This window comes from Mytilinidion resinicola (genome assembly GCF_010093595.1).
Source record: "Mytilinidion resinicola strain CBS 304.34 unplaced genomic scaffold BDZ99scaffold_2, whole genome shotgun sequence".
NCBI lineage: Eukaryota > Fungi > Ascomycota > Dothideomycetes > Mytilinidiales > Mytilinidiaceae > Mytilinidion > Mytilinidion resinicola.
This window is the reverse complement of record NW_022985438.1, coordinates 2,547,628-2,573,876: the sequence shown is the minus strand read 5'-3', so window position 1 is coordinate 2,573,876 and position 26,249 is coordinate 2,547,628. Positions and strand designations below refer to the sequence as shown.

At 52.3% G+C, this 26,249-nt stretch overlaps 11 protein-coding genes across 11 annotated transcripts; 6 read left to right on the top strand and 5 right to left on the bottom strand.

Annotated features, from left to right (window-relative positions):
* The first annotated feature begins 464 nt into the window (after positions 1-464).
* BDZ99DRAFT_407411 (adenosine deaminase) lies at positions 465-2,020 on the top strand. Its single transcript, XM_033716477.1, has 2 exons — positions 465-861; positions 941-2,020. The coding sequence occupies exons 1-2, from the start codon at positions 680-682 to the stop codon at positions 1,809-1,811; spliced, it is 1,053 nt and encodes a 350-aa protein (XP_033583490.1). The 5' UTR covers positions 465-679; the 3' UTR covers positions 1,812-2,020.
* A 383-nt stretch (positions 2,021-2,403) lies between these two features.
* On the top strand, positions 2,404-3,567 carry BDZ99DRAFT_515112 (uncharacterized protein; the record flags this gene model as incomplete). Its single annotated transcript, XM_033724942.1, has 3 exons — positions 2,404-2,567; positions 2,771-3,148; positions 3,270-3,567. 3 exons carry the CDS (start codon positions 2,404-2,406, stop codon positions 3,565-3,567), a joined length of 840 nt encoding a protein of 279 aa, XP_033583489.1.
* Positions 3,568-4,598: 1,031 nt separating this feature from the next.
* BDZ99DRAFT_433849 (uncharacterized protein) lies at positions 4,599-5,805 on the top strand (the record flags this gene model as incomplete). Its single annotated transcript, XM_033717413.1, has 2 exons — positions 4,599-5,091; positions 5,250-5,805. The coding sequence occupies 2 exons, from the start codon at positions 4,599-4,601 to the stop codon at positions 5,711-5,713; spliced, it is 957 nt and encodes a 318-aa protein (XP_033583488.1). The 3' UTR covers positions 5,714-5,805.
* A 190-nt stretch (positions 5,806-5,995) lies between these two features.
* On the bottom strand, positions 5,996-8,091 carry BDZ99DRAFT_376523 (2-isopropylmalate synthase; the record flags this gene model as incomplete). The annotated part of the gene is made up of 3 exons (XM_033715030.1): positions 5,996-6,175; positions 6,285-7,883; positions 7,939-8,091. 3 exons carry the CDS (start codon positions 8,089-8,091, stop codon positions 5,996-5,998), a joined length of 1,932 nt encoding a protein of 643 aa, XP_033583487.1.
* Positions 8,092-9,630: 1,539 nt separating this feature from the next.
* BDZ99DRAFT_566341 (uncharacterized protein) lies at positions 9,631-10,813 on the bottom strand (the record flags this gene model as incomplete). Its single annotated transcript, XM_033727575.1, has 3 exons — positions 9,631-10,511; positions 10,562-10,688; positions 10,761-10,813. The coding sequence occupies 3 exons, from the start codon at positions 10,811-10,813 to the stop codon at positions 9,867-9,869; spliced, it is 825 nt and encodes a 274-aa protein (XP_033583486.1). The 3' UTR covers positions 9,631-9,866.
* A 151-nt stretch (positions 10,814-10,964) lies between these two features.
* On the bottom strand, positions 10,965-12,495 carry BDZ99DRAFT_566340 (Thioesterase/thiol ester dehydrase-isomerase). Its single transcript, XM_033727574.1, has 2 exons — positions 11,796-12,495; positions 10,965-11,750 (listed from the first exon to the last, which is right to left on the bottom strand). The coding sequence occupies exons 1-2, from the start codon at positions 12,322-12,324 to the stop codon at positions 11,191-11,193; spliced, it is 1,089 nt and encodes a 362-aa protein (XP_033583485.1). The 5' UTR covers positions 12,325-12,495; the 3' UTR covers positions 10,965-11,190.
* A 1,371-nt stretch (positions 12,496-13,866) lies between these two features.
* On the top strand, positions 13,867-19,210 carry BDZ99DRAFT_376780 (acyl-CoA ligase; the record flags this gene model as incomplete). The annotated part of the gene is made up of 5 exons (XM_033715043.1): positions 13,867-15,929; positions 15,976-17,192; positions 17,241-17,450; positions 17,508-18,111; positions 18,235-19,210. 5 exons carry the CDS (start codon positions 13,867-13,869, stop codon positions 19,208-19,210), a joined length of 5,070 nt encoding a protein of 1,689 aa, XP_033583484.1.
* Positions 19,211-20,393: 1,183 nt separating this feature from the next.
* BDZ99DRAFT_138105 (uncharacterized protein) lies at positions 20,394-20,926 on the bottom strand. The gene has a single exon (XM_033712666.1). The coding sequence runs from the start codon at positions 20,857-20,859 to the stop codon at positions 20,470-20,472; it is 390 nt and encodes a 129-aa protein (XP_033583483.1). The 5' UTR covers positions 20,860-20,926; the 3' UTR covers positions 20,394-20,469.
* An 18-nt stretch (positions 20,927-20,944) lies between these two features.
* Positions 20,945-21,689, top strand: BDZ99DRAFT_543109 (uncharacterized protein; the record flags this gene model as incomplete). Its single annotated transcript, XM_033726773.1, has 1 exon — positions 20,945-21,689. One exon carries the CDS (start codon positions 20,945-20,947, stop codon positions 21,491-21,493), a length of 549 nt encoding a protein of 182 aa, XP_033583482.1. The 3' UTR covers positions 21,494-21,689.
* A 252-nt stretch (positions 21,690-21,941) lies between these two features.
* BDZ99DRAFT_485104 (uncharacterized protein) lies at positions 21,942-23,768 on the top strand (the record flags this gene model as incomplete). The annotated part of the gene is made up of 1 exon (XM_033722688.1): positions 21,942-23,768. The coding sequence occupies one exon, from the start codon at positions 21,942-21,944 to the stop codon at positions 23,766-23,768; it is 1,827 nt and encodes a 608-aa protein (XP_033583481.1).
* Positions 23,769-24,904: 1,136 nt separating this feature from the next.
* BDZ99DRAFT_138073 (uncharacterized protein) lies at positions 24,905-25,910 on the bottom strand. The gene has a single exon (XM_033712665.1). The coding sequence runs from the start codon at positions 25,685-25,687 to the stop codon at positions 24,974-24,976; it is 714 nt and encodes a 237-aa protein (XP_033583480.1). The 5' UTR covers positions 25,688-25,910; the 3' UTR covers positions 24,905-24,973.
* Positions 25,911-26,249: the final 339 nt, after the last annotated feature.

The window sequence follows — 26,249 nt, the reverse complement described above, 5'->3', positions numbered from 1 at the left end:
GCTACCTCGCTCATGCGCCTCAACGGAACCCTGGCCAAGTCGTCGATCTTATGGATTGTCGCTTCAGTGCCCGGCCATTTAGGCTAATCAACCTCTCAATGAGCCTATGATAGCCTTGCCTGGCAGTTTTCAGCTTGTCTTCATCGCAAAGAATTCCCTTACAGGCAGATGAGTTGAAAAAGTAAAAGCCGGTGCCGAGTGCGCTATTAACGAAGTGGGGGTTTACCAACTCCTTTCATCTTGCCTTCCTATCCGGTTTGCTATTAGTTTGGTGGCATCGCAGGCTGGTTCGTGCGTTTGTATGTGTGCGCAAGGGGCAGGACAATACTACTCTTAGCGGTACAGCACACGGGAAGATTTGAACCCCTCTCGATACAGCCTCGTGGCGCACAAGGTGGAACAACGGCGGCTGCACCACATGGGCAGGTACAACAGCAGACGCTTTTCTGGCTATGAAGCCGTTGGTTCTGTGGGGCGCTTGTCTCAGAACGACATAGTGCTTATCGATAGCTCGAGGTAACGTCGTAGTCCGTACGTGCTTTTTCGACTCAAAATCGACCGCAGATTTCTCCTTCGTGTCCCAACCGCAGCTTTTGATGACCCAGGGCTGCTTAACGGCGTAAACCAGAGTTGAAGAAATTGCATTTTCTTTTCCTAAGACCCATTAGCTGTTGAAAGAATGTGTCGGTCGCCTCTGCATCCCTTTCTGAATAAGTTACCCAAGGCCGAGCATCATGTCCATCTCGAAGGAGCCTTGAGTGTACCTCTTCTTTTTGAGCTTGCAAGCCGTAATAACATTGCTTTACCTAAAGATGATGCAGTTTTTGCGTCCCAAGAGACTCTTTCGGCCCGCTATGAACGGTACGCAGTCGATTCCTTCAAACTAGATCTGACGTGAAGCTTGTTCCGAGAAAGGCACTGATATGAATGCGAAATCTAGTTTCACGTCACTGGATGACTTCCTTCATTTCTATTACATCGGGATGTCTGTTCTGATCCATCAAGGCGACTTCGAAGCTCTTGCATGGGACTACTTTCAGCGAGCGTCGGCGGATGGCGTCCACCACGCTGAAGTCTTCTTCGATCCGCAGGCCCATACTTCTCGTGGCGTTCCATATTCGACTATTCTTTCTGGCTTCAACGCCGCTCGCAATCGTGCTCAGACCGAGCTGGGTATCAGCACCGAACTGATCTGCTGTTTTCTAAGACATCTGCCGGTCCCAGACGCCTTGAAGACTTTTGATGACGCAGACGTGCAGGCCAGCTTTTCAGACGGCCATATCAAAGGAATTGGTTTAGATTCGAGTGAGCTTGAATATCCCCCAAACTTGTTCGTGGAATTATTCGAGAAAGCCGGAAGGCAGGGCTTGCGCCGGACCGCACATTGGGGCGAGGAAGGCCCGGCTTCTTACATCGCCAGCGGAATTGAGCTCCTAGGAATTGAGCGTATTGACCATGGTAGGGCGCTTGCAGACGACGAGGACCTCATGCGCCGGGTTGCGGCGAGCGGCACCATGCTCACGGTGTGTCCTATAAGCAATGTTGTGCTAAAGGGAGTGCCTTCCATCAAGGACTTGCCCATCCGTAAATTCTTAGATGCTGGCGTGAACTTCAGCATCAACAGCGACGATCCCGCTTATTTTGGCGGGTACATCTTGGACAACTATTGTGCTGTCCATGAAGCATTCGATCTGAGCATCGCGGAGTGGACTCAAATCTGTCGGGCTGGCATTGAGGGGAGTTGGTGCGATGATGCAAGAAAGAGCGAGATGCTGGCGGCGCTGGGCCGGGTGGTTGATGAATGGAAGTAACAGTCTGTGTGAACATGCTTACCGTATACTTAGCTTTGTGTACATATCACTCTCTTGATTTCTTGATGCCTGCCTTCTTTCTGCAGGTGTACTTCCCCTTTTCCGTCGACATATCCCTCTCTGCATCTTTCGGTGATCTCATCTCTTTGCTTTTTGTCTCTACTGCTAGTCAGTCTCGATAACCTTCATTGCTTGTCGTCATCGCTGCTGGACTTGTCGACGGCGTGGCATCCGAGTTCTCGGTGCTCGCCGTTACCGTTAGGTGAGTGGATGTTTCGACCATCCTGAGCAATCGGTAGAGTCGCGAGGCCACCTCAGGCAGCGGTAACAGGGCGTACACAGAGCAGACCGAGAGAGCCGTCGGTCTTCGCTCACTGAGCAATCGGTGACGTCGCCAGGCAACCCCGGACAGTAGCAGAAGGGTGTACACAGATTGAGCGGTGAAGCGCGCGCTTTCCGCTAGGTAGCGGAAGCTCTCACGCGCTACCTAACTATTCTTTTACAACGCCGCACTCGAGCCCGAACTTCTCTCCTCCACCTCATCGACTCCATCTCAACGCTGGCAGTGGCATCGCGCCATCAAGCCGCCAAAATGGACGGGCCATCGGAACGACGGGTAAGCGGACGGCACAAGAAAGCGGAACCCAAAGCACCTATTGTGCCAGTGTTTGATCAGATAGCGAAAGACAACAAAATGCTCGCTTCGGAAGCATGCGATTGGTACTTTGTCAAAATCCTCGAGACGGCTACCTGGTGGTACGCGAACTACTACCGCTCTGCTGATAAGGTTGGAGAGTTTCGGGCATCATTGGGGGCAAAAACCCCAGGCCACCCGCGAAAAGGTTAACGCAAGATTGACGACGAGGCCATCAATCCGACCGAGTGGTGGGAGTACGCTCTCCCACTCCCCCGCTCCCCCGCTCCAGGTATGCCGTTGTTGTTGCTAATTCGCCGTGTAGCGACTTTCTCGAGGCTGTATCCGAGGGGTACACAGAGACCGTTCAGGGCCGTCACCCACTCTCTGTGAGAAACTTTGAGGCAACCTGGAAGCACGCTGTCGGTCAAATATGCGATAAAGCGACCAAGAAGGGGGGTTTTCTCGCCGTGTACAAGGAGGATTCACGTGGGCGTATCTTCAGGATCCTTAGATGGACCTTCGAGGATCTGGAGCATAATGACAGCTTCCTGTACGCCTGGTTCCGGCGCCCAGGCTCCCCCAACGAGTTTTCCACCATACAAAATGTGAAAACAAAGCGCCAATCCCGGACGTCTTCGCCCACAGAACAGTCACCAGTTCCGAGACGACACCGATATGATACGCCATCCAGCGATCCAGCGTAAGATATCAACTTGTCCTCAAGGCGCTGCACACCTGTTTATCTCGCAGGGCCACCCCAAGAGGCGGTAAACAGCAGTACACACATAGACGTGTGTTGGCTAATGTCGTGTCTTACACAGCGCAAATCTCACCATCTCCACTACGCCTTTGACTACACCGTCACGACCGTCTGAGAGTCCCCTGTTCTACACGGAGACAAACCCCAGATTTTGTGAGATATCGACTCAATTCCGGGCTCCTGAGGCCGACATGGGCTATCGCGCTCCAAGTTGGGAGACCCCTATTAACGCCAAGGCCGCCTTGATGGCTACCTCAGAGGGCTATTGCGCATCACCCGTCGTGCAGACTTCCGAGTACTCAGGGGACAACATCGAGCTTCAGGAGCGCATCCGTCAACTTGAACACGACAACGCCTAGCTGCGCAAAGAGCTGGACGAAGAGAAGAGGAAGCGTAGGGACGCGGAGGGCTACATCAAGGCTGTCAAGAACAGTGTGAGGAATAAGCCGACGGAGCGAGTTAGAGGGGTATAGTTCGCAGCCCATTCCCAATCGATCACTTACCACCGTTTATTAGAGAGGGATTGTAACCGGCTAGAACCGTTTACAGACTAGGCACGGACTTCCATTGACTAGACACGGACCTCCATTTACCCTGTGGGTAGAAAAGGGGTACCCGTGGGGGCATAGAACGCGTCCTAAAACGCGTATGTGGGTCAGTTCACTAGATTACAACCCGATTAATCCAGGTTGGACCCTGGTCTTGTCCTTGATTAGACTGTCCAGGTCCACTAAAACGGTCGATTGCAACGGATCGCTCATGTCGGTTTAGTTACGGTCGGCTTACTCCTCACACTGGTCAAGAACGTTCTTCCCAAGTAAGTATCGGAAGTGTGGTGAATTCTGTCGTAGGATCTTCCCATCATGGGTTGCAACTGTCGGAGGCTTTCGGTCGATATATTGGTCTTTATCGGCAATACGGCACCATTCTGTATCCCCTTTTCCTCTGTATCAACCACCTTCTGCTAAAAAAGGCCAACAAAACCCCCTATGTAAACAATCAAAACGAATACGACCACGGAGTGCTACCGTCAGCTTGACCATTGAAATGAGTGCATCTTACACTGCATTGACGATGTTAGACTTGCCCTAACCTACTATCGATAATCCAAGTCAGATGTTTCTCCATCGTTTTGAACAGTCCCTAAAGTCGCTGAGCCACTTCAGACGCCGTCAACCAAGACCACAAAAATCTGCGTCCTAGTCCAATCTCACCTCCGATATCGGAATCGATTCAACGCACCTCTCTTATCCTACAGAATAGGCAATAAATCCCACTCCCCATCCAAAACCCCAGCCTCCCCAACTCCACCATAAAGCCACCACCTCGCCCTAACCACTCCCCCCAACCCATCCAACCCCCCAAACACCTCCCAACTCCCTGGCCCACAATGCCCTCAAACCAAGCCGTCCCACCCCGCCCCGCCTATCTCCCCACCTCGGCCACTTCTCCCCTGCACCCCCCCTCCACCCTCTACGCCCGCATCGCCAGCCTCCCCCCTTCCGCCCTCCGCCTCCTTTCTACCACCCTCATCCCCCCGCGCAGCGGCTCCGCCTTCACCGTCCCCGCCGCCTGCATATTCCGCCTCTCGACCCCCGAGGGCCCGCAGGTCGGCGACCTCAATGTATGGAACCTGCACGATCCGCGGGAGAGGTTCTGGGCGGCGCGCACGCGGCAGTTGCAGGGGAGCCATGTGCGCGAGGGGGATCGGCTGTGGAGTAACCTCCCGTTTATGCGGCCGCTGTGTGGGATGGTTAGGGATGGGTGTGGGCTTGGTAGTCGGGAGGTCACGGGGGAGGAGGGAGGGGAGCTGGAGAGGGGTGGGCGGACGAAGTGGGGAGGGCGGTGTCATGATCTGCTGGGGACGCGGTGTGATCCTTATGGTAGGTTTTCAGGGCGCAGTTCCGTTGTGTTTTTCTTCTTCTATCCTCGATACTTCCTGAGTTTCATTTTGGCATATTATGGGCAATGGAGGACGGATGAATAGTCATGGAACGCATCGATGGTTGAAATTAAAGAAGCACGGCTCACGTTATCCCAGTAAACCAGATGCTCACCTCTACCTCCTACGACTACCACTGCCACTCCAACCTCGTCCGCGCTGTGCTACCCCACGGCCTCACCGAGTTCGATGTCCACGATGTCCTCAACGTCTTTCAAGTCACCGGTCTCGATGCTAACGGCCGCTACTTCATGGAGGCGTCACCCGCGACGCCGGATTCCTTTATCGATTTCTTCGCAGAGCAGGACTTGCTGTGTGCGTTGAGCACATGCCCAGGGGGTGATCTTTCTGCGTGGGGGTGGAGTATGGCGGATGAAGGCAAGGGCGAGATGGTGGAGAAAGAGATGGAGGGTGGAATGAAAGAGACGTGCCGGCCGATCAAAGTTGAGGTTTGGGAGATCGACGAGAGTGTGAGAGCTGAGGTGTTAGCGGCATGGACTCCGCCACAGCGTCCAGCTTATAAAGGCATACATGGTATGAGTGTGCCCTTGGGAGAAGCGTAAGATTTAGATCACGTGGTATACAACACGCAGAAGCGAAAGATTGATTGATTGAATGGTTCAGTACCCAAACCAATGCGATGCGATTTTGGTGCAAATCATGCTTTTGGTAAGACCCTGCCCAGACGTGAATGCAAAAGAGCCAATTCAAAAGTTTGAGTGAGATCAGAAATTGGTATCGAGAATGTGGTAGCCATCTTCAATACCACACGGGATACCCCACCACATGCTGCTTGAACTCCGTGAAATTAAAACCTATATTTTTCATGATTGTATCATGTTCTTTTAATGTGAGCCGTTGACTTTTGTTTCAAGGTTCGCAACTACTTGACTCAGGGGGTCTGCTCCTTGAGGAGTAGGACTAGTCGGTCTAGCGGGGGAGAGCTGTTTCGGTGACGGATTTTCTATCGTGTCCGATCTCTTCGGTCGGAATGGAATAGGAGTTGAAGGCCGACTTGACAGGAACTGTTTATGTCAGCGATGTGGTTTGACGAGAGACGTAGCCATCGAAGACAGAAGGAAGGAAAGGGGGAAGGGGTGGGTGATGGAAGGATTAAGTGGAAGGGCGCCATACAGAAGACGCAGCTGATAGCATGGCGATCAGAGATGCCTGTACAACATCTTCGTGGATGCCGACACCCCAGACTTTCTGGGCTGATTCTGCTGTGCTGCATTCGATGAATGTTGCAGCCTTGACTTTGCTGCCTTCGCCTCGAGCGTGGTTTTGTGTAGAAATGGAGTGTTCTTTGTAGTCTGCGACGTCCAAATCAATGCCCAGGGTACGTAAGGCGTTGGCTAGGCTTGACAGAGCGCCATTTCCAACGCCCTTTACCCTATGTTCACGGCCATCGATTTCGATGACGCCAGAGAATAATCTTCTCAGACTCTTGGTGCTCTGTGTCTTCCCTGCTTCTGGTGGGGCTGGCGATACGGACCGGTCTACGGTGATGTCGTAGTCTACAAGATTGAATCTCGGATTCACTTTGAGATGATAAGCGTTCTCGAACAGCTTTGTGATCTCAGTTGGTAGAAGCTCGCGCCCAAGGTGATCTGTCTCCTTTTGTACAATTTTGGAAAATGCGATCTGAAGTCCGCGAGGTAGGTCGAGATCGAGGTGGCGTTGTATAATCCAGGCCACCCCACCCTTTCCACTCTGAGAGTTGACTCTGATGATAGCTTCGTATGTTCGACCAATGTCTTGGGGATCTAGAGGAAGATATGGCACTTCCCAGGGGCTCTCGTTGGTTGCACCAATTTGTTTCCTCTCTTGGAAACCCTTCTTAATGGCGTCTTGGTGAGAACCGCTGAAGGCGCAAACAACTAATTGACCGCCGTACGGTGCACGAGCATGTACAGGAATCTTAGTACTCCTCTCGACCACGTCAATGACTGACTTGAGGTCAGAAAAATCGATGCCAGGATGTATGCCTTGGGTGTACATGTTCATCGCGAGTGTGACCAGGTCCACGTTGCCGGTCCTCTCTCCGTTTCCGAAAAGAGTACCTTCAACTCTGTCGGCACCACCCATTTGCGCAAGTTCAGCGGCGGCAACGGCGCAGCCCCGATCATTGTGTGGGTGAAGAGATACGCAGATCTTTTGCCGCTCAGAGATATGTCGACAGAAGTATTCAATCTGGTCGGCGTATACGTTCGGGGTGGACATCTCGACGGTAGCTGGGAGGTTGAAGATGATTGGGTTCTCCACGCTGGGCTCCCACGCTGCCTTGACAGCCTCGCACACCTCAATCACGAAGTCTGGATCGGAGTCTGAGAAGGTCTCGGGGGAGAATTCGAACGCCCACTCGGTACCTGCCTGGCTTGGGTCGTCCTTGGTGATGGACCTCGCATACTGCGTGCACTCGACCGCCAGAGCCTTGCTCTCGGCGTTGTTCATGTTGAAGACTATGCGCTGGAAGCATGGGCTAGTGGCGAGGTACAGGTGGAGGAGAGCCTTTTTTGCGCCCTTGAGGGAGTCGACAGTGCGTCGAATCAGTTCCTTGCGGCATGGCGAGAGGACTTGTAGCCACACGTCGTCGGGGACAATGCCTGGGGTATTCACGAGCTTCTGGGTGAAGTCGAAGTCGGTCTGGGAGGCGGAGGGAAAGGAGACCTCGATTTCCTTATATCCAAGCTGGACGAGCATCTGGAAGTAGGTCCATTTCTGGTCACCGTCCTACATTGCACACGATTAGTGGGTGCTGGACGTGTATAGCACAGTGCGCGCTTACCATTGGGTCGACCAGACTCTGGTTGCCATCTCTGAGATCTGTCGACAGCCATCGCGGGGGCTTGTCAATCGTCTTGGAGGGCCATTGGCGGTCCGGCAGGTTCAGCGGAGTGAAGCGACGATACTTCTTGGAAGGGTCAGCGAGCATCGGCATGGTGCAGTGTTTTAAGGGTTTTTTTGGGGTCGTTGTGCGAGGGAATCGCGAGGGAGGAGAGTGAAAGAATTTATTCTATTAGGTCCATGACGATAAATTCTGCCGGCCCTTGTCAGTCCGTCCATTGAGTCAACGCCGGGCACCCTCGCACGTCAAGCCACCATGTCGACTTGCGGGCATTGCGGGGCAGTCCCCAAATCGCTATGAAATCGGCGCACGGCCCCGTCGCTATCCACCGCTCTCCGGGATTTTCTCCTTATGAGTCTGAACTCTCGCTCTTCTCGTCCCAGGTTTGCTTCAACACCTCAACCCATTTGTAACTCATGCGCTAACGCAAGCACACGACTAAAACTAACTTGAATGGAGAGCTCGGGATCAATCGATATATCTATGCAAAGTAATCAAGTCATCGAGCGTTTTCCGTCGCGAAATACCCCCTGTGATCTCTCTCGTACCGTTTGGGTCCTCTTGCTAGCTCACATAATGATTACTCGCACCCTATATACGCTCCGCGTTATGCAAGAAGCCGTGTTTCATTCGGAACAAGAGGAGGGAATGGGGACCTCCTGGCTCTTGACATCGCCCGCAAGCAGCTCAATCCGCTAGCTCCTTTCTCATTTTGTAAGTAAATAAGGGGCACAGGTGGCATGCCACTCCACTCGGTACAGTACGACTCCGCATACTCCGGATCAGCCTAAATGCTACAAACCTCGCAGGGAGGTTGATGCATATCTCACCGCATAGTAGGGGTATATGTTCGTAGTCGGGTTCGTACAAGGACTCCATATTAATTTATTTCTTATCACAGCAAATGCTCATACGCTAGCTTTTCCGAACCTTCACCAACACCTTGTCGTCAGACAGAGGCGTCATGCTCCCAAAACACGGCTTCGTTGTGTGCATTGCTGGAAATGCCGTGTTGGGATCACCTGTTTCCACCCTGAACTCTCCAACTAGGAGTGCGACCATTCTTGGAATCTCCTTTTGAGCCAGGAATCCGCCAGAACAGTAGTGACAGCCCCGCTGAAAGGTCTGAGACTCGAATTCTTCGCAAGACCTAGATTAGCGACAAAGCAGGAACAGAGGCAATCATAAACTCTGATTTGAGACGGGAATATGGAGTTCGAGAAAAAGTGCGAAGCTTCTCCAGAGCAATTTATGCCCCATTGGCACTGGGGCCTATGCCAAAATAACCTGAAGTGTAGCCCCCCTCTGGACGCTTTCATACACAATGTGCTGGCTATTTTTGGTAGCTGAAGCCTGCGTTCAATGTCGGCTAAGGCTGCCTCTCGATCGTTACAAAGCTCTTCCTCCTCCCCCCTAAGCAATCAGGTCTCCAGGCCTCCCGCATTAGCAAGATACTCTACAATGTTGTCATGTCCGGCATACTGAGCCCAAGCTAAAGGAGTAAGGAATGCTTGATTATCGCAACGAGCGTTGACATTTGCGCGGGCGTGCTGAACGAGAAACTGAACGATGGCTATGCGGCCATAGAAAGCGGCAAAATGCAAAGGCGTCGACTCATTAATGTCACGGGAGTGTCACGGCTTGAACGGTGAAGCTTGCTGCACAGCGTAACACGTGATGTTAGGACCCGGCGAGAGGCCTTGTTGCAAGGGCCTATGCGAGCCTTGGCAGGAGTATACCTGCCGACCGCCGCCCTGCCTCCTTGTAGCTCCTTGAGCTACGTCTTGTTATTCAACCCGCCTGCCTGCCGTGCATTATAGAACACGTAGTGAATTCAGTTATTACTTCTACCTACCTGCCCGAGCTAGCTAGGGCAATCCTGCCGCCCGAGACCGTGACAGGGAGCCAACATATGTTCCTATCCTGATCAAGAGTTTGCATTGAGCGAGGTCACCTAGTTTGGCGGCCTCGTGGAGCTCCAACTGGCCGGAATGCGCGGTTAAGACTTCCACAAGTTTTTCTGAAAAGTCTGCTGATACTTTGACAGGGCTAGGGAGTGGAACCTGCATAAGGATGTCGGCGCTAAAGTCGGGAACTGATTCAATTAAATCCCGGAATGCGTCTACATTGCTTTTGCGAAACTTGCCGATGTTTTCTAGGGACAATTGTACAGCTGCGATTCGTAGACGGTCTTTTCGAAGGGCGAAGGCATAGATGGCCTCGATGATATCAGGTAGTTCACCTGAGTTCCATAAAGCAAGCCAGTCCTTGCGCGCAAGAGTCATGAAGCTGCTTAGAACCTCTTTCTTCAGCACTGGGGCATCGTATTTGTCGGCGGCAGCATAGAGGTGAACAATATGCTTGAGTTTCGCAGATGCATCGGTCTGGTTTGGGGTCGAGGGTCTGTCCGTTTCGCATGGGGACATCGGTTCTAAGTTGTAGAAATGACGCAGCATTCCTTCAAGCGCTTGAGGGTCGTCATCGTGAAGCTCGAGGGTAGATTGAGAGGCCTCCTGAAACCGAGCATTCAGCAATTACATTGATATCAGATATTAGCCCTTACCAGGAAGCTGCCTGTGAGTGCATTTGCGAACCACCGCGAGTGAATGCAGAGAATGACTTTGTGTGCTTTTACTTCGCGACCGCTGAAGCGAACTGTCAGATCAGAAAGTATATCAGAGTTAAAGAAGCTACACAATATTAGCGGAACGGCTATACAGTGGAAGCTCTTGAGTTAAGCTGGCTTCTTCTGTGTCCCTGACCTTTGCAATCTCTGCTCAGCCTCGAGTTCTGCATTGCCCGGATCAATAGCCATAGTACGATCCATCAACAATCTAATATTGATAATTCCTATTTGGTGTCGTATGGGCAACCTATTCACTTTGGTGTCCTGACGCGGGGAAGTTCGGATTAGGTGGCGACGCGAGCCGGCTGCGATGTCGCAAACTTACAAACGATATGATATTGCAGGTAGAATTGGAATCGTTTCATCGCAGGCATGCTCAAAGACCAGAGAAGCCTTCAACTACGCAAGATTATACACGTCTAAAGTAATATATCGCAATCTGCTCAGCGCTCTACGCGCTGCGTTATTGAAATGCGAAGAGTTCATCCTGTACAAGGGCTTCCGAAGATCGCTATTTCCCACGTGCTCCATCCGAGTCCTAAGGAGAGTAGAAATAAATGATCAGCTCATATTTTGCTCTCTGGCGGCTGTTTTAGCCGCACAACACCTTCTTGTACGCACGTAGCAATCAACACGCCATCCTTTGTGAACATCTTTTGGAACACTAAACCCCGGCCGTCTCCAGACCATGGTGATTCCATCTCTGTAAACATCCATTCATCTGCTCTAAATGCTCTTGGGTTGTGAAAGTAGATACTGTGATCTAAGCTCACCATCATCCCAACTTCCGGCCTCATTTCCTCTTTTGATATGTCTTTGCCTTGTCTCAGCAACTGCAGTCGCTTGATGTCATCGTCCTCTATACCAGGTACTCGCCTCAGCGTCTCGTCGTCCATGGCGAGTAGCTTCTTCAGCATTTCTTCGTCTATGGTAGATTTGCTGTTCCCAGTACGCGAAGAGGAATAGCGCGTCAACTTGTGCGCGCGGGCTATGGTCCCAATGAAGTAGCTGTCCGACATGTACGCTAGGGCTGAGAGATGGGCTTCGTGTCCCCCGGATGGAGATATACGGCCTCGAGCTTTCATCCATTGTCTCGTCTTCTTTGTGTGCGGGTGAGGGGACTCGTCTGAAATCGTCAGATTACTTCAGTGAACTTGTTGCTCCGACTTACAGTTCAAAATCTCGGCGCGTTGACTTTGGAACGGGCCTTCGTCGCCCTGGGGATATATATCATCGTTCCCCTCAACTGGGGCAGGTACTTCGGGCATCGGAGTTGTGTGTTCCACCTTGACCTTCCCTCCACTGTCTTCTTTCACAAAGCTTAGGGTGGTTGTGAATATGACCTTGCCCTTCTGTCGCGCCTGGACTGTCCTAGTCGCAAACGACTTCCCTTCGCGAACATGCTCAACGTGGTATATTATGGGGATTTCAGAGTTCCCGGCGAGGACAAAGTAGCAGTGCATCGAATGGACGGTAAAGTCTCGACGAACGGTGCGCTGCGCAGCACTCAGGCACTGCGCGATGACGGCACCACCGAAGATGCCTCGCGCTCCGGGAGGATGCCATAGCGGACGCATGTTTGTGAAGAGGTCAGGGTCGATGTCGGACAGCTGGGTCAATTCGAGGACATTCTCAATCCTGGATATGGAGGAGTCTACTGCGGGCGGCTTGATAAGCGTCGAATGCATTATGGGGGGCATTTGGAGTACAGTCGTGACGAAGGGTACAATCTAAAGTAGCTATACAAGGAAAGATAGAATAAGAGCGAGAGCTGTCGTATTAATATCTCTTTAGAAGATGAGTGAACATATTGACATCTAATCGTGAAGGCCAGCAGGGTATAATAGTTGCTCGGGCGTGGGAAATGGGAGCCCGCACGAGTCGCTGGACCGAGGCATTCACCAGCCTTGGATGAAGGATTGGAGCAGTAGAATACGGCAGGCCACACGTCGAGCTGTGCGGAAATGCCTCGGTGGAAATCTTTCGTGTTCTATTTGCGGATGGCTCCGTGGTCAGGCTGTGGCTGCCGATGGACGAAGGAGGTTGCTCGAGACGCAGCGTCCTGCTATGCCAAGTAGGAGGCGAATCGCGAAGACGATGGCTTTTTGAAGTCTTAGCAACGGGCGTGGAGTACGGAATGGAGGCCGTTGAGACCCTTGCGGCTCGAGTATTCCAAGCTGTGGCGGCGGCACGTCCCTCACGGGCATCCCCTCAAACGTCATATTCCTCTGTGAGTGGGACGCGACCAACTCCAACCACGAGTCCTACCGCGACGGAGCGAACCCAACCCCACGGAGCCATCCACCGCGATACTCCCAAACCTTCACTTGCTGTTTCCTGACCCAGCACTCCACTCGTTGCTAACATCGACCCCTGCACGCGCCGGCGCATGGTGGACATGTATTCTGATCTCCAGCACTTCTCGATCCATATCTGAGACGACTGGAGCTTCATACACCACTCATTCGCACTGATCTTGCCCAAGGTCTCCACGTTACGATGGCGGAAACCAATCCGGAGCTCGAGGTTAAGCTCCAGGAGCTGGAGCATGAGTTAGAGGTATGTACTATCCTTGCGCACCCCTCTATATCTCAGTGCTGACCCCAATTTCTGAATAGGAAGGGGATATTACTAAGAAAGGGTACGCTCGAATTTTCCTATGCACTATGTTGCACTCCTCGTCTTCATGTCCGCTTCCCGGAAGTCTTGCATTGACACACGACGGGTTATAAAGGTACGAGAAACGGCGGACACTTCTCCTCTCCCAATACCTCGGCGCCGGACAGACACCGCAGCTTCAACAACCAGTGATTCGGATGCAAAGTCCTGTAGATGAGCGATACTCAAACGATGGATCCCGCTCCGCGTCATTGGCGGCACTAAACGCACAATCCACAAGCCACCTAGCATCAATTGATAGCTCTCGATCGACATCCCCATACCCTCCGCAGGCGCAGGGCTCTATGACCGCACCAAGCGAATATATCGCGTATCCACCAAGCCAAGTAGGACGTTTCCAAGAGCGCCAACTTGGAGTACGGAATAACTCGATGCAAAGACAACCATCGTATGGGAGGGAATCTATGTTACCTCGACCGCAGACCCCAGAGTCATACACATACTCGAGAGAGGGGACAATGATGAACCCTGATTATGCATTCAATCCTGCAAATCAGCCCGGCTACAATGACCAAGCGGGCGGGGGTTTTGGCTCGCCTGGAGATGCGAGCCGGTTAAGCACCATGTTGGACTCTCAGCAAGGTTACTTTTCCGATTTTGCGGGACAACAAATCCAGGATAATCGGGACAGCTATGGTGGCCCAAATCGCTATTCTTCCGGGGATGCATTCTCACCTACCGCTGCAATTCCTCCTCCGATGCTTTCACAGAACGAGTTGCCTTCTGCCATGGCGGTCGAGTGTCAACTACCATTGGAGCCTCGCGACGTACCATTTGCAGTGTACGACCCCCACAATGGCAACGTACCCATGTCAAAATTTGACAACATTGGTGCCGTGTTACGCCACCGTGGGAGGACGAATCCCAAACAGATCGCGTATTGGCTGCTTGACCCCAAAGGCAAAGAAGTCTCGTCAATTACCTGGGACAAGGTTCACAGCCGTGCTGAGAAAGTTGCAAAGGTTATCAGGGATAAGAGCAATCTCTACCGTGGAGACAGAGTAGCTTTGGTTTACCGTGATACGGAGATTATCGAATTCGCCATCGCGCTCCTTGGCTGTTTCATTGCTGGGGTTGTGGCAGTCCCGATGAATAGCGTCGACGACTACCAGAAGCTAAGCCTTTTACTGACTACCACGCAAGCTCATCTAGCTCTCACTACCGACAATAATCTAAAAGCATTCCACCGTGATATCAGCCAAAACCGCCTAAAATGGCCTAGCGGTGTAGAATGGTGGAAGACGAATGAGTTCGGAAGTTGGCATCCAAAGAAGCACGACGAAGCACCACCACTTCAAGTACCCGACCTCGCTTACATTGAGTTTTCGCGAGCACCTACCGGCGACTTGAGAGGTGTCGTTCTCAGCCACAGAACTATCATGCACCAAATGGCTTGTATAAGTGCCATTATCTCTACTATACCCTCAGGAAAAGAGGGCCTCGATACCTTCCATACAGGTTTACGGGATAAGAATGGGAATTTCATTGCCGGGACCCCGAAGAGCGGAAATGGCGAGACCATCTTGAGCTACTTGGACCCTCGTGAGGGTGCTGGTCTAATACTAGGGGTATTGTTCGGGGTGTACGGCGGCCATACCACCTTATGGCTTGAAGCACGAACTGTTGAGACCCCAGGTCTATATGCACATCTGATTTCGAAGTACAAGACAACAATCATGGTGGCCGACTACCCCGGGCTTAAGCGCGCGGCATACAACTACCAGCAAGATCCAATGGCTACACGGTCATTCAAAAAGGGCATCGAGCCAAACTTCGCGTCGGTAAAAATCTGCTTGATTGATACCCTGACCGTCGACTGTGAGTTCCATGAAATCCTTGCGGATCGGTGGTTGCGTCCTATGCGAAATCCTAGGGCAAGAGAACTAGTTGCGCCAATGTTGTGTTTACCAGAACATGGAGGCATGATTGTATCAGTCAGAGACTGGTTGGGTGGAGAGGAGCGTATGGGGTGTCCTTTGAGCATGGAAGAGCCAGAAGAAGAAGTTGAGGAGAAGAAACCAGAGGACGTTGGCGCCCAAAATGGCTACAGCAGTCTCATTGGAGGTGGCAATATCAAAAAATCCAACCACAAAAAGAGCCGAACCGAATTGACCGAGATTCTACTTGATAAAGAGGCGCTCAAGATGAATGAAGTCATTGTCTTAGCGATGGGAGATGAAGCTAGGAAGCGAGCAAACGAACCCGGCACTATGAGAATCGGCGCATTTGGCTACCCCATACCAGATGGTACGCTTGCTCTTGTTGATCCAGAGACCAACCTGCTTTGCAGCCCGTATACCATTGGCGAAATCTGGGTAGACTCGCCATCTCTATCTGGAGGGTTCTGGGCGTTACCGAAACATACAGAAAGCATCTTCCACGCCCGGCCATATCGATTCGTGGAAGGCAACCCAACTCCACTTCTGCTTGACCTAGAATTCCTTCGGACAGGTCTTCTTGGATGTATTGTTGAGGGGAAAATATTTGTCCTCGGTCTATATGAGGATCGTATCCGCCAACGAGTGGAGTGGGTTGAACACGGTGTCCAAGAGGCAGAACACCGCTACTTCTTTGTCCAACACCTAGTAGTCAGCATCATGAAATCTGTCCCTAAGATTTACGACTGGTGAGTGTTCCAAGACTGCAACGATAGCTGCGACTAATCCGTGTAGCTCTGCTTTCGACAATCACGTCAATGGCGAATACCTTCCCATCATCCTCATTGAAACTCAGGCCGCTTCGACGAACCCAACGAACCCAGGCGGCCCTCCCAGACAGCTAGACATACCCTTTTTGGACTCTCTCTCCGAACGGTGCATGGAAGTGTTATACCAAGAACATCATCTACGCGTCTATTGCGTAATGATTACTGCACCCAACCAACTCCCAAGAGTAGTCAAAAACGGTAGGAGAGAGATTGGAAATATGCTTTGTCGCAAAGAATTTGACAACGGCTCTCTGCCTTGTGTTCATGTCAAATTTGGAGTCGAGAGAGCTGTGCAGAACCTCCCGCTTGGCGACGACCCATCCGGTGGAATCTGGTCTCCAATGGCTTCTCGCGCGCGGCAGAGCATGCTGATGATGCAAGATAAGCAATACTCTGGTGTTGACTACCGCGAAGTAGTGATTGATGATCGGACATCCACTCCCCTGAATCAATTTTCAAACATTCATGACCTCATGCAATGGCGAGTCTCTCGGCAATCCGAAGAACTATCCTACTGCACGATAGACGGCCGGGGAAGAGAAGGCAAGGGTGTGAATTGGAAAAAGTTCGATCTTAAGGTCGCTGCAGTCGCAATGTACCTGAAAAACAAGGTCAAGGTCCAACCTGGAGATCATCTACTCCTGATGTACACGCATTCCGAGGACTTCGTCTTTGCCGTCCACGCCTGCTTTTGCCTCGGCGCAATTGCTATCCCAATGGCGCCCATCGACCAGAATCGTCTAAACGAGGACGCGCCAGCAATGCTGCACATGATCGCGGATTTCAAAGTGAAAGCAATACTTGTGAACAACGAAGTGGACCACTTGATGAAGATCAAGACGGTATCTCAACATTTGAAGCAGTCAGCGATGATTCTGAGAGTCAACCTTCCAGGTACCTACAACACAGCAAAACCACCCAAGCAATCTAGTGGATGTCGGGATCTAGGGTTGACAATACGGCCTGCATGGGTACAAAGCGGATATCCAGTACTGATTTGGACGTATTGGACCCCTGATCAAAGACGCATCGCGGTTCAATTAGGCCACGATACTATTATGGCCCTCTGCAAGGTCCAGAAGGAAACGTGTCAAATGACTAGTACAAGGCCGGTTCTTGGCTGCGTCAGAAGCACGCTTGGGCTTGGATTTATACACACATGTGTCATGGGGATATTCCTAGGTTTGTAACATGAGGTTTCAGGCACGAATACGTACTAACAGAATTCAGCTGCGCCGACCTACCTTGTGTCGCCGGTAGACTTCGCACAAAATCCTAACATTTTGTTCCAGACGCTAGCAAGATACAAAATCAAGGACACCTATGCTACGAGCCAGATGTTGGATCATGCGATGGCTCATGGCGCTGGCAAAGCAACTGTTCTTCAGGAGCTCAAGAACTTGATGATTGCAACTGATGGTCGACCCAGAGTCGATGTCTGTAAGTCTGCACGATATGTTATACATTGTAGCTCTAGCTAACGTTGACGTGCACCAGACCAAAAGGTGCGTGTACATTTTGCGCAAGCTGGGCTTGACAGAACAGCCATCAACACAATCTACTCCCACGTCCTCAACCCGATGGTGGCTTCCCGGTCGTACATGTGCATCGAACCAATTGAGCTTTGGCTGGATATGAGTGCTCTCAGGCGAGGACTAGTTATCCCCGTAGACCCTGACAACGAACCCTTCTCTCTTCTTGTGCAAGACTCCGGGATGGTACCCGTCAGCACACAGATCGCCATTGTCAATCCCGAAACGAACCACCTGTGCCTAGTCGGCGAGTATGGCGAGATTTGGGTACAATCTGAAGCCAACGCACACAGCTTCTACGGATCGAAGGAGCTTCTTGATGCCGAAAGGTTCAATGGACGGACAGTTGATGGTGATCCTAACGTGCATTATGTTCGAACCGGCGATCTCGGATTCCTACACAACGTGAGCAGACCCATCGGACCCGGCGGTGCTTCAGTCGAGATGCAAATCCTCTTCGTATTGGGCAGTATCGGTGATACATTCGAAGTCAACGGACTCAATCACTTCTCAAGTGACATAGAGCTTTCAGTAGAGAAATGTCACCGCAATGTCGTTCCAGGCGGTTGGTGCGTAGCCCCCTTCGTCCCCGAATTTTAAGACAGCACAGTCATACATTCCTCTCGTTTAATTCTCGTCATTCTTTCCCTCCCGTCCTTCTATCGTATAGTACAAGCTAACAACATTCGTAGCGCTGTTTTCCAAGCAGGAGGCTTAATTGTAGTCGTTGTGGAAATATTCCGCAAGGGCTTCCTAGCTTCAGTCGTGCCTGTCATTGTCAACGCCATCCTAAACGAGCACCATCTCGTGACCGACGTCGTCGCCTTTGTCAGCAAAGGAGACTTCCACCGCTCTCGACTCGGCGAGAAGCAGCGAGGCAAGATCCTCGCGGGCTGGGTCACAAGGAAGATGCGAACCATCGCACAGTTCAGCATCCGTGATCCTGAAGGCCCAGACAGCCAGATCACCGAAGAGCCTGGCATGGCTGGCCGTTCCAGCACGAGCACCTTTAGAAACGGCGGCGGCCCTGGAAGCGTTAAGGGTAGCCTGAAGGGAAGCACCTTGGGGATGACAACCCAGATGTCGAATATAGGACTCCAGCAATCCAGCCAGCTTTCAAATTATGCCCCGCTACCAACTGGCATTTCCGAAATGCCATCTGGTCCCTACGCAGACTCCATTCCTGAACTAGCCGCCGGCTCGTTCCGCTCGCAGAGCGATGGCGCTAACGACGAGACACCGACGGAGACGCGAAAGATGTTCCCAACCATCGCCGGCGAGGGCGGCATCACCTACTCGCCTGTCGACGCCAGAGGCGTCTTCGACGAGAATAACACTCCGATCCAACAATACGCCTCCGGCCACACCTCTCCTCTCCCCAGCGCGCTTCTACCAGGCGTCCAGCACGAGGACACGGGCCCACCGCAGCCTAGTTACGGCAACAAACCCTTCCTGGACCCGGGCAGGACGGGCTCGCTAGACGATGGCGACCGCTGGACGCTGCCGTCGCAGAACCAGGGAGGTGGGCTGCGCGTCGCGAACCGCACGAGTTTGTCGAGCAGCGGCGATGAAGAGTGGTCCCGTGAAGCGCTCATGCAGATGAACTTTGCGGGCGACGGGCCGGATCGGGTGAGTAAGCTTGGTGGGGTGGATGGGCCGCAGCGTTAAAAGTCGTTGTTTCTTGTTGTTTTCGTATAGTATCTGGGTATCAATGCGAGGTATGTGGGTGGTGGGCTGTTTTGTACACTGTGAGTGGGGCTTGGGTATTAGGACGTGTTCATGATGATGTCGGTGTGAGGTCTGATAGTTCACGATGTATGGTGGCCGTTGAGTGCGGTCTTCATGTGCATGAGGGACGAGGGAGTGTCTGGTTTATCCACTTGGTAGAAATTGACGAATCTACAAACTGTATATACGGCTCAGAGACATGGGACAGGCGGCTAACATACTATTGCTGCCAGGGCTGCTGCGTAATGGTGCACGTGTAAGCTCTCGTGAGCGTTGAGCATTCCTGCGAATAACCGCTAAATGTTTTGTGAAAACCCACAACAATGATCCAGAGGTTATATACCAGTGAATTCTGAGTAGCTCACAGAACTCCAAGGGCGGCTCGCTGTAACAACACCAAACCTATTGGCCGAGTGGTAATCTGATGAACTTCATTGTATTCCATTCATCAGCCTAGGGATGCGGTTATCAGCGTACCCTCTTCGAGTTTTGCCAGTTTGAATCCCGCTAAGCGCATGTTGTTTTTGCCCAAAATTTGTATTTTTCCTTTTCTACAGGATATAAGGAGATCATCTCAGGGTCAGCAGGAAATCGATCGGCTCGAGTGGAGGATCAATAAATCCGTCGACTTATGCTTAACCACGCTAACAAGCCAACTAGGCAGGTGGTCTACAGCCTCTATCTAAATCTAGACCTCTGTGGACGTACAGTGAGGTTTCTTAAAGTAGGATTCAACCAACACAGCCGGTGCAGGAACCAACACGCCGAGTCTCAACTGCCCGTGCAACCTCGGGGCCGCTGTGCCCTCCCCAGCAACTGCAACGAGATGAATACGCAGAACTTGGCTCAGAATCTCCGCCATCGCACAAGCGAAGCGCCGACGATAAGCACACCGACTTCGTGCGTCACGGCCAACGGAGATGGCCAGCGCCACAGGACTGGCAACGAGTTTTGCGTGAAACGTCCTCTCTTCACCAAACACGTCGCTCCGCACGCGAAGCAGCTTGGTGCGTCTTGGAGCTCGGAGATGTCGAGACCTTATCGATGATGCTACCATCACGCTTTCTTACCTACTGCACAATACATAGCAGCGGAGCGGCCCCATGGTGCGTTTCGGGCTGGTGAAGGGGGAGCGTGAGGGTTGGCAGGCGGGATCGCTGCAGGGGGCGCTGCAGGCTCGGAAGTTTGGCCGGCTGGGTTCAGCCAGGGGTTTCAGGTGCGTGGAGGCGTGCGGGTGGGTGAAGGGAGCAGGAGGGTTTGGAGTGCAGTGCAGGAGGGAGAGGGGAGAGAAGGGAGCGAGTGGTGATGGACGGAGAGGAGAGGTGTCGCAGGTGGGCAGACAGGAGTTGAAGAAGGAGGAGTAGTCCCCTGGCCTGTTCCTGGCAAAGGCCTGGATCTTTGGGGCCTAGATACGATGGAGATGGTATCGATAGCGATTCAGGCCGTTGAGGGCTCGGGCTGTTTCGCCAAGCTGGCGTCGAGGTTGGCCTCTCGTGGCGCCGCGAGGGCGTCATCTTGAAACGGGCCTGTTCGCTGGGCGCGGGCCACGACAGAAGATGGCGACGTGGGCAGGAGTGCTGTCGGCTCATCGCGGCGTGAGAATTTGATGACGCTGTTTCGCCGTGGGCGAGTGGCTGGCGATGCTGCCCTGGGTCGAGCAGCGTGGTGTGAGAAATGGGTTGCGCAGGCGGCTCTGGAGGCGCTGATTGCGTCCGCCGGGACCCCGGCTGGCGGCGGTTTCGTGTCGATAGGCTGGCGGCATCCCGCTGTTTGCACGGCCCTGGCGGCTTGTTCCTGCAGAAAGACGGCTCAAACCTCACTGATTGGCTGCGGCGCCACTTGTCCCGGGAGGTCGGTGAGGCCATCAAAACCACCTCCCTCCTGGTCTTCCTCGCTCTCCCCACCGCGCTCACAGTCACTCGTTTCGAAACTGCCACTGTCGTTTGTGCTAGTGTTTCCTTTCCTATACTTCACGACTCCATCTCCCATTCATTCCACCTATCCGCTATTACCTCTCGTGTGTCGCTATTGACTGACGCCAACTTCACCTTCGTTGCGCCCGGAATCGACGACTTCACTCTTTCCTTCTGCACCGCTGTCTACATCACCGTCGACAACTGCCCGGTCGCTATTCTCTACTACCTACCTTGGTACTACTCCTTGCGCAACCTTCGGCTGGTCTCGAATATACACCGCGCCATCGTCCACCTCGTACACTGTTGAACATTGTACAGCGACGCCTAGACTAGCATTCTTCGGGTCCCCGCAGAGACCAACTCAACTCTCGAACAAAGTCATTGTCATGTCTGCTCGCTGACTTGGCATTGTTCGTCTCTTTGTCACTTTGTCTTGTCACATTCACCACCACTATTCATGACAATACACCTGACAATACAACCGGTCCGTTTAAATATATCGCGGATCCTTTTGGACCCTCTTTCTTCGAATTTTTGACCCTACCCAATCCAACCAAGGCTCCCAGCACTCAGGAGTGCCTTCTCACCAGTTGGATCTTGCCAAGTCTCATTTCTCAACGTCAACTATTCAGCAACACCACCCGCCACTGCACCTCTCTGGCGTGACGACATTCACGACTCTTCCTGCGCGGGCCGCCATGCCGACGCAAGGACTCCTACACTCCTACCTCCATAAGCACAGAACGACCCCTCATATGCAAGACACTGCATCGATTTCGAGCGTCGAGAAACGCGGCCTCCTCCCCGACTTGGCCTACGATGATCCTTTCGAATACTCGCACGGCCTGTCAGGCGTGGACCAGACCGGGAACTACCTCTGGACTAACGTTCTTGTTGTCTGTTTCATGGCACTGTGTGGAGCGGCTCTCCTTCTACGACTTGCCAAGCTATGGAGCGCACACATGCGACATCTAAACGCGATGGGGAAGAAGGAGCAAGCATATTGGGGACAGAACCGCACCTCGTGGTGGCCATGGCTGCAGAAGCATCTGTTCATGGCGCCACTATGGAAGCATCGCCACAACCGTCCGTTCCAGCTGTCCTCCACTGTCGCCAACGGAACCCTTCCCGGCCGATTCCATACCCTACTGCTCGCCGTCTACCTCTTGAGCAACATCGCATACTGCTTGGTTCTCCCGTGGGACAGGCCTGACTCCTCATCCGTGATCGCAGCTTTGAGAGGCCGGAGTGGGAGTTTGGCTGCGCTGAATCTCATTCCGACTATCCTGTTTGCGCTTCGTAACAACCCTCTGATCTGGATCCTCAAAGTCAGCTACGACGACTTCAACCTTCTGCATCGATGGGCCGCGAGACTAGTCGTTATTGAGTCCCTTGTCCACACTCTCGCTTGGCTTGTCAACACACACCATGCAGGCAACTGGGCCGGCGTAGGGGAGGTACTGAAGGCGAACGCATCTTACCAGTGGGGCATGGTAGGGACTGCTATCTTTTTGTTCATGGTCGTACAGGCCTGTTCACCGATTAGGCATTCCTTCTACGAGACATTCCTTACCGCGCATCGCATCCTGGCCATCGTAGCAATCATCGGAGTCTACGTGCACATAGACCTTCATCACCTTCCTCAGCTCCCATGGATCAAGATCGTCTTTACCCTTCTGGGTCTGGAATGGTTCTTCCGTGTCGCTCGGATTGTCTGGTTCAACCTGGGTCGTCGTCGCTGCACTCGCGTTCAAATCGAGGCTCTACACGGTGAAGCGTGTCGCGTTACCGTCGATATGGTTCGACCTTGGACTCCACGGCCTGGCTGTCACGTGCACATATACCTTCCCGCCCTCCAATGGTGGACCTCCCATCCCTTCTCAGTGGCCTGGAGTAAACCAGACAAGGAATGGTCACCCATAGAAGACAAGCTACCAACATCGGAAAAGGAAATCGAAGAGCTCTTCAGCTTACGCCGCTCCAGCCGTAGCATCTCGCTCATCTGCCGCGCTCGAGAAGGCATTACGCGCCTCATGTACGAGAAAGCCTCCAACTCCCCGAACAACACCTTCACTACCTGGGGCGCTATTGAGGGACCCTATGGCGGCCACGACTCTCTAAAATCATACGGCACTGTCCTCCTCTTCGCCGCCGGCGTTGGTATCACGCACCAAGTCCAATATGTGCGCGAGCTCCTCCAAGGCTTCGCCGACGGCACTGTCGCCACACGCAAGGTCGTCCTCGTTTGGACAGTCCCCAGCGCCGAGTGCCTCGAGTGGATCAAGCCTTGGATGGATGAGATCCTGTCTATGCCGAGGCGAAAAGAGGTCTTCAAGATGATGATCTTCGTTTCGAAACCCCGACGGCCAGAAGAGATCCGCAGCGTCAGCGAAACGATCACTATGCATCCGGGCCGGTGTCCCATCCCAAGCGTGCTCGATCGCGAGATCGCGACGCGAGTCGGCGCCGTTGCGGTGACTGTGTGCGGTGCCGGGCCTTTCACGGACGACGTGAGGGCTGCGGTGCGGAGACGCGTGGACACTTGCCATATGGATTTCATCGAGGAAGCTTTTACGTATTGAGTGGTCCGCATGTTCTCTTCCACCTCGAACCAAAATCTCTTTTCGATCTTTCGTTTAGAAACGGCACTTTCTAGCCGCTTAATGCACCTGCATAGCACGGCGTTCTTCGGAGTTGACCTTTCCTTGTTCTTATAGCCCCTGACCTGACTTTCAGGTGTTGGATACTTGTAAGCATAACATAGCGAGCATTTGTGAATTTTTCTTCCATCTTACTTCGAAACTCCTGTTCTTGTTGCGAGATGAGATGGGGTTTGATAGGATACTACTTCCTCCGCTGCATTAGACAAGCGCGATAGCTGGCCGGATGGAACTCCACTAGGGGAGATGGATGACTTCACTTCTCTGTACATAACAATTGAATGGTCGCAAGGCCTGCTTCACCTACTTTACCTATCTTGATTTAGTGGATATGCGCTGTGATTTAAAAGCGCCGAGTTTTCAGATAGATGAACTGATGGGTGTGCCATGAGGGTGCTCCCCGGGAGTCTGCATGCATCGGCCACGTCCCACCGTGCACGCATGTAAACTCGCGCAGATTACATGATCCCCTTCCTTTATTAGAGCGTATATAGAGCACAGCTTACTGCAATTCCCTAGGAAAGTGGCTCAAATCTATCGTTTGTCCCGTTGGGATGATTCCTATCATCTATTTTCCCTTCCGATCAGGCTTGCGTTGAGTAACTTTACCAGTGGGGCTTCGTGTTCAAGACGCGGGTTCATAGCCGGGATATATCTTTTGCACGGGATGGGGCAGTGTGGTATTCTTTCTAGATATTTTTAGAGCAGATGCATAGCTGTCCTGCCTTTGTATGGAGCCATCCCTTGTCGCCAGCTATTAGAAGTGGATTAATAGATAAATGCTTGTTATACCATAATAATATGCACGTGACTATGTGCCAAGACCGGCTTAGCTTCGGCTCGGGCTAGGAGACAAGATTTCTTGATACTGTCCTATGTTGACAACATCTTCAACCAGACCTCGATACCATCTCCCACAATCCCATCAAATCTAGTACATCTCGGAAAGGGTACAGTCACCTTTGCCCCATTGCTGAGAGCTTAAATTAGTCCACGATAGAAACAACTCCTAGCGAAATTAAGATTACGACAGTCATGACAAGACTACAAAGGTCATTAGAACCGTGACAAGCCTGTCATCTGGTAGTCTCATCTCATTGTGCTGTAATGGTCTCTCAATCAACCCGCTACCCGGAAAGCTGTCCGTTCTGTTTTGTTGTGCGCTTAACTTTGCTCAGCTTTCCATCAAATTTCTCCACCGTGATCGTCGATGTACTCCTCGCAGTCATATCCGGGCTCTGGTAACGTGTAAGATCTCTATTAGTTTTCAAGTTGTCGGCGGTATTTTGACGTTCCCGGAGCTGCTCTTGCAACTGTTCTGCAAGACTTGCAAACCTCGCTCGGTCTTGATTTGCGTGGTTAAGCGCATTTGTCAGGTTCCCGAGATGGTCGGCTTGTACACCTTGTTGTTGTCGAGAATTGTGCAGCTGATACTGCAATGCCGCGGCGGTCCGAGCATTCTGGTCCCTCTCGAGCGTCGCAGCACTCAGTTGACCATTCAAATACCCAATGATATTCTCGTTATGCTCAACGTTCTGTCTTGCTTGGTGTAGCTGTTGTTCAAGCTCCTGCTCTCGCTTTTGCGATTGTTTCAGCTGAATACGAAGCTCCTCGCATTGAGCCCGGCGGTCGCGGAGAATCGATGCCAGATTGCAGTATGCCTCTGTCGTCGTAGGGTCACACGGAGCCTGAATGGCTCGCTCCTGTGCTTCGTCAAGTTGGATGTTGAGGTCGTCAATCTCCCTTTCTGCCTTGTTGAGATTCTTTTCAAGTGCTCTCTTATCCTGTTGAACCTTCCGTAGCTCATCTACAAGTGTTCGTACTTGCTGATCCGTTGACATCGACGTCTCATTATCCGAATCCCTGTTCTCATCCTTGCCTGCTGAGTCTGGTGTCTCCGGGTCGTCTTTTGTTACGGTTTCTGAGCTTGTAATCGACTGGATCGAGGAGCGAGCGTTCGACGTTGCAGTTTGGAAGGATATAGGCCTTTCAGATTGTTCTGCTGGAGTCTTTCGTTGAACAGATTGTCCCCGACAGTTTGGAGCACCATCATACCTTGGTTGTTGCCATTAGCGGCGAAAGAGCGACGTTCAGAACCGTTGTGCCTAGTTCCATCATTCAAAGCGCTATGATAGTGGAAAGCAGGAATTTCTACGGGCCCTTGGTTATTGATGGTTGTCCGTGGCGATGGCGGTGTAGGAACTCTGCCTGATGCACTTTCTGCACTTTCTTGATCGGCTCCTGGTCCTAAGTTGGGAATCGGATTTATTCTTATGACATTATCGGCGTCAGCAACCGCCTGCGTCGTAGCGTTTCTTGCTTCTTCTTCTTCTTCTTCTTCTTCTTCTTCTTCTTCTTCTTCTTCTTCTTCTTCTTCTTCTTCTTCTTCTTCTTCTTCTTCTT